Source organism: Pteropus medius, unplaced genomic scaffold (genome assembly GCF_902729225.1).
Source record: "Pteropus medius unplaced genomic scaffold, Ma_sr-lr_union100, whole genome shotgun sequence".
In the NCBI taxonomy this organism is placed as follows: Eukaryota; Metazoa; Chordata; class Mammalia; order Chiroptera; family Pteropodidae; genus Pteropus; species Pteropus medius.
The window spans coordinates 1,626,515-1,631,200 of NW_024350324.1; the positions used below are offsets into that span (position 1 = coordinate 1,626,515).

Genomic DNA, 4,686 nt, shown 5'->3' on the forward strand with positions numbered 1-4,686 from the left:
ATCAACATAAAACTAGTACAGTCATGTGCCAAATAACGCTTCAGTCAAGGACGGACCGTATGTATGGAAGTAGTCCCACAAGATCATAACAGAGCTGAAAAAATCCTACCACGGCCATCGTAGCGTCGTAGCATAAGACATTACCCACGCGTTCGGGGTGGTGCGGGCATAAACGACCTCCTGTGCCATCAGTCAGATCAAAGTGTAGCACAGATAATAATGTACACGCCACTGGATGATGATAATAAACAACTATGTCATCGCTTTATGTATTTACTATTGTGAGGAAATTTTCCCAAGGTGCCAAGAGACCGAAGAAAGAGGCTGACGACTCTAGCAGTAAAAGAGGAGCTTCCAGGGGAACTTACAGAAAGAAGCGGAGGCTTCTCTGCAGCAAGATGGCATCTCTGCAGCAAAAAGGGGCTGTGGGTGTGGGATATACAGCGAAGGGGCACGTGCCAACGCAGGTGGCTTGTAGCCATGTGGCATGTGCTTCGTAAAGAGCTGTGTAACCCGAAGCAGCAAACAATTTAATCAGCCCACCTGTCTATACGAGAACGTTTCTTTCAGGCGATGGGGGCCCATCCTCCCAAAGTAACTGGCATCCAGCGGGCTCCAAAAGATGGCATGGGTCACGTTAAGTAATGGGCATCATTTCACCGAACGACTACACTATGCTTTTTATCATTTTAGACTTTCTCTACTGATAAAAAAAGTGAGGTGTAAAACAGGACTCCGTGTTATGCTAGCAGCAACCTCCTACATCTCGTGTTTACCGTGTCTCTTGACTGCAGCATCTTCTCTTGTGCTTGCCTGAATCTCGCATTGTTTGGAACAGTAATCTGCTGTGCAGGTTCGTCGCCGGCGAGCAGTAAGCTGTACCACACAGCCCAGGGCTGCACTAGGCAATGCCATCTAGGCATGGATCACCTACATGAAAGCACCTCACGGTGCCTGTCTAAAAATGTATCCATCCTTAAGCGGCACGTGACTGTATAAACATATTCACAGCAGCATGAATCATAATAACCGAAACGTAAAAACAACTCAAAAGTCCATTAACTGAATCTGATCATCAAAACGGGATAGTCACATGGAACAGTATGTGGCAACAAGAGAAAAGAAGCAGCGATCGACGGTGCAAACTCAATGACCGTGCAGAGCATGAAATCATTTGCGTGAGACGTACAGAAGTAATAAATCTATAGAAACAGGAAGAATATGAATAAATTGCCAGGACCCAGGCATGTGGAGGCGGGGTAGATGCAGGGTGACTACCAGTAGACGCAAGTTTTCTTCTGGGGTGATAAAAACATTTCAAAATTACAACATAGAAATGTTTACACAATTCTGTATACATACCAGATACCATTGAATTTGATACTTTAAATAGGAAAACTTTATGTTATGTAAATTATATCTCAATTAAAGTGGTCTTTAAAAATTTCAGACAAACTAAAAATATATTCTTCTTAAACTCATAACATTTTTATTTAAACGCAAAAGAATATGAGCAAATAAAAGAAAGTGTAAAAAAGGAACAAAATTTCAGATGATTCAGACATTAAGCACATTGAGGAGATATTACAAAACGTTCGTGGAAGAGATTTTTTAGATTGGATGTAATGAGATAAATGTATAGACATCAGTACACTTAGCTGAGAAGACGCAAATGAACAGATTTGAGAATGTCGTGGTCACTACATACACAAAAGCAGTCAAATACCCGCATACTCTAAACACAAGTCTCAAACGGTTCTTTGGCCAGATAACAAATACTCAAAAGTCAGTGGCTTCTAATTATAAAAAAAAAAAAATCACAGAGTATTACCAAGACCAGAAAGGAACAATTCCAAAAATATTCATAGGAAAAAAATTCATAAATATAAAGGCAAAAGGCTTTTTAAATGGAAATCCAACACATAAATGTATATATAAAAAAGCATAATAAGTCACAACCATATTCATTTCATTCCAGAAAAGATGGATTAAATATTGATTGTTCAATGAGGATAATTTATTTCATTATTGGAAAAAAACACACAACCCACAGACTTCCAATCCACAAATACTGAGGACACGCCTGTCTCCTATTACTCTTCATTCATGATAATACAACCAAAAGACGAGGTGGGAACACACACAATCACAAAGAAATGGTGTCTACGTAAAACCCAGACCAACTTCCTACTTCGCGGCGAAACGTTGCAACTGTGCCCTCTGAGGGCAGGAACAGGAAGGTGAGGACTGGCGCAGATAAAGCCCCCACCTGTGAAGGCCCAGCCAGCGCTGCCATGCAAAACAAGAAAGTGGAAAAAAGTTTACAAGAAAAACAACTAAACTTCCTTAGTGCCACATGATCAGATTTAGCATTCAGAAGTCCCCAAATCCCACAATGATTAAATCTGTAACTGATCATGGCAAAGGTGCTAATTATAGCATAACATGCAAAAATCAATTTCAGTTCCCTGTACAGTGACGTTTTGAAAGAAACCAGTTCGTCTCCTCCCCAGGTGCCCATACCTGCCTTGGTAGCCAACTGTCAAGGACACAGTGAGCGCCAACAAAGACCAAAGATAGACCTGGAAGCTCTGTATTTTATTTCTAAAGGACATCAAAGTTTCTGGGAATTTCCAAGTTTCCTTTCAACACAAGGTGAAAATGGTGATCTCAAAGTTGCCTTAATAGAAATTTCTATCCTCTCCAGGAAACAGAAGAGCGACTGGTGTGTGCAGCTCAGATCCTCAGCCGGCCTCCAACGGCGCACAGGGGACGCCGAGTCAGAGGTCAAAGCCCATCCGAGTGGAGGCCGAGAACTCCCTGCTCACAGGTTGTGACCCCAAGGTGACCCCTATCAGGGAAGGAATGAAGGGGCCCTAAACCTCCGAGGACAAAACTCTGGATCCCCACACAGCCCGCTCTCTCCTAAGGGTGGGATCCTCTCCTCCAGGGCTTTAGTGCTCACCAAGGAGGAAACACTCAGTTGGAATCAGTTTATTTCCGACCCCAGGTAACTCTCAAATACATCAATTTCTTTCCTAGTAAAATCCAAAGATTCGCTCCCTGAGTCTGACTTCACAGATTCACTCAGTTTGCACAAACACCACCAACTCTGTGAATGATGTCAAACCAACCATCACGGGTCCCAATTCACAAAATCTGCATTCAACTTTGATATCAGCTATTAACGAAAAGTGGGACAGGATCATACGGTGTCACAAAACTCTGCACTCTGAAAGGAACCGTCACTACAAATTCCATGAATGGTTTTAATCCGTACCTCCACCGATCTTGCATGAAGGTGTGGAACCGTGTGCATCTCCCCCACAATTCTAATAAAAGAGGAGACACTGTCTGAATAGGAGACACCTTTCCCCAGCAGCATTTATGGTTGAGCTCAGGAATAACATGACATAGTAGGACAAAGAACTGAGACACACACGACTGTCAGAAAGGACAAGAAATGAGGCAAAAAGAACTGTCGCGTTACATCTGCTGAAATCTGAGGCCGGAATAATGGAAAGCTCCTAGTGCTGAACTGGACACAGAACACTGCTCTGAGGGGTCAGGTGACAATGTTGAGTCCTGCTGAGCCCTGTGCTCCTGGAGTCCTTGATGAAGGTGAGAGGAACCTGTCCCCTTTCATCATCCGACTTAGATAAGACTCTCAGATATCTCCCATGTTTACCTATGACAAGGTCAGAGGCAGACACCCCACACACTCATTCTGAGTCCTAAATGATTAGCTAAATTGTTCGTCCAAGCAGAGCAAATGCATGTAGCCCAGACGTGGTTCAGCATCTCTCGCAAACTCACAACCCTGACCTTGGTCTGTGCTCAGCCTGAGCCCCCAGACAGCCCTCTTAAAGTCAGGCTGACCCAGGGACCTGCCATCCCAACCATACCTGGTCCTTCCTCCTTTTGTTCACGCCTCTCGACAAAGGTAAAACTCAAAAAAAAAAAAACCAACTTTTGAGATGCTTGCAGATCATATGGTCACAGCATTGTCCCCACTGCACAGCCCCTGCCCCCACCCCTTGCGGTTATTCTTTTGAATGAACCTCTCTACTTAAAGCCTGGATTTTTTATATTCCATAAGCTGGACCAAGGCTTGACAATCGCCCGTTTCTTACCCAAACTTTACTCCGGCTCCTGTCCTCCCCACAGGCCCACACATGGCTCCCGCCCCTCTGATCAAGCGCTGAGACGCAGACAAGGCCGCGCCGATCTGAGCAGAGAGGGTGCTGAGCACACGGGGACGGTTCCTGTCACAGCGCCTTCTGCTCATCCTCCACACACGCGGGCCCTTTTCTGTCTGATTTGGGACGCGCATCTCTCAGATCCGAGCACTGCCCCCATTGCTCCAATCCTTGGAATAAGGTCTCTTTAAGCAAGTCCTGACTTTGATCTTGTCTGTCAGATCCAGGGCGTGTCCCCTCACCTGGCGTCCACCCCGCCCGAAGCCCCTGACGGCTACCATGGTTGTCGTCTCGTCCTCCGCTGTCCCCCGCCCGGCCAAGGACACGGGTCGGGCCTCTGGGACCCCGACGCCGGGCCGGGACAGGACGCCGGGACCCCACCCCGCGGCCGAGGGCGAAGACGAAGGTGGGACCTCGGAGGGCGCAGGGAGCCCAGGCCGCTTCCAGGCGATTCCGGCTGGTTCGATCCACCCCTCCCTGTCTCGTC

The 4,686-nt window shown here is 46.1% G+C and overlaps 1 protein-coding gene across 1 annotated transcript in view; it reads right to left on the bottom strand.

Moving 5' to 3' along the window:
• LOC120583746 (zinc finger protein 77-like) overlaps positions 1–4,594 on the bottom strand; it is a 16,586-nt gene extending 11,992 nt beyond the window's left edge. Inside the window, exon 1 of the mRNA XM_039839177.1 lies at positions 4,442–4,594. Within this exon, the coding sequence (XP_039695111.1) occupies positions 4,442–4,480 (39 nt within the window). The 5' untranslated portion in view covers positions 4,481–4,594. The remainder of the gene's footprint in view (positions 1–4,441) is intronic.
• Positions 4,595–4,686: the final 92 nt, after the last annotated feature.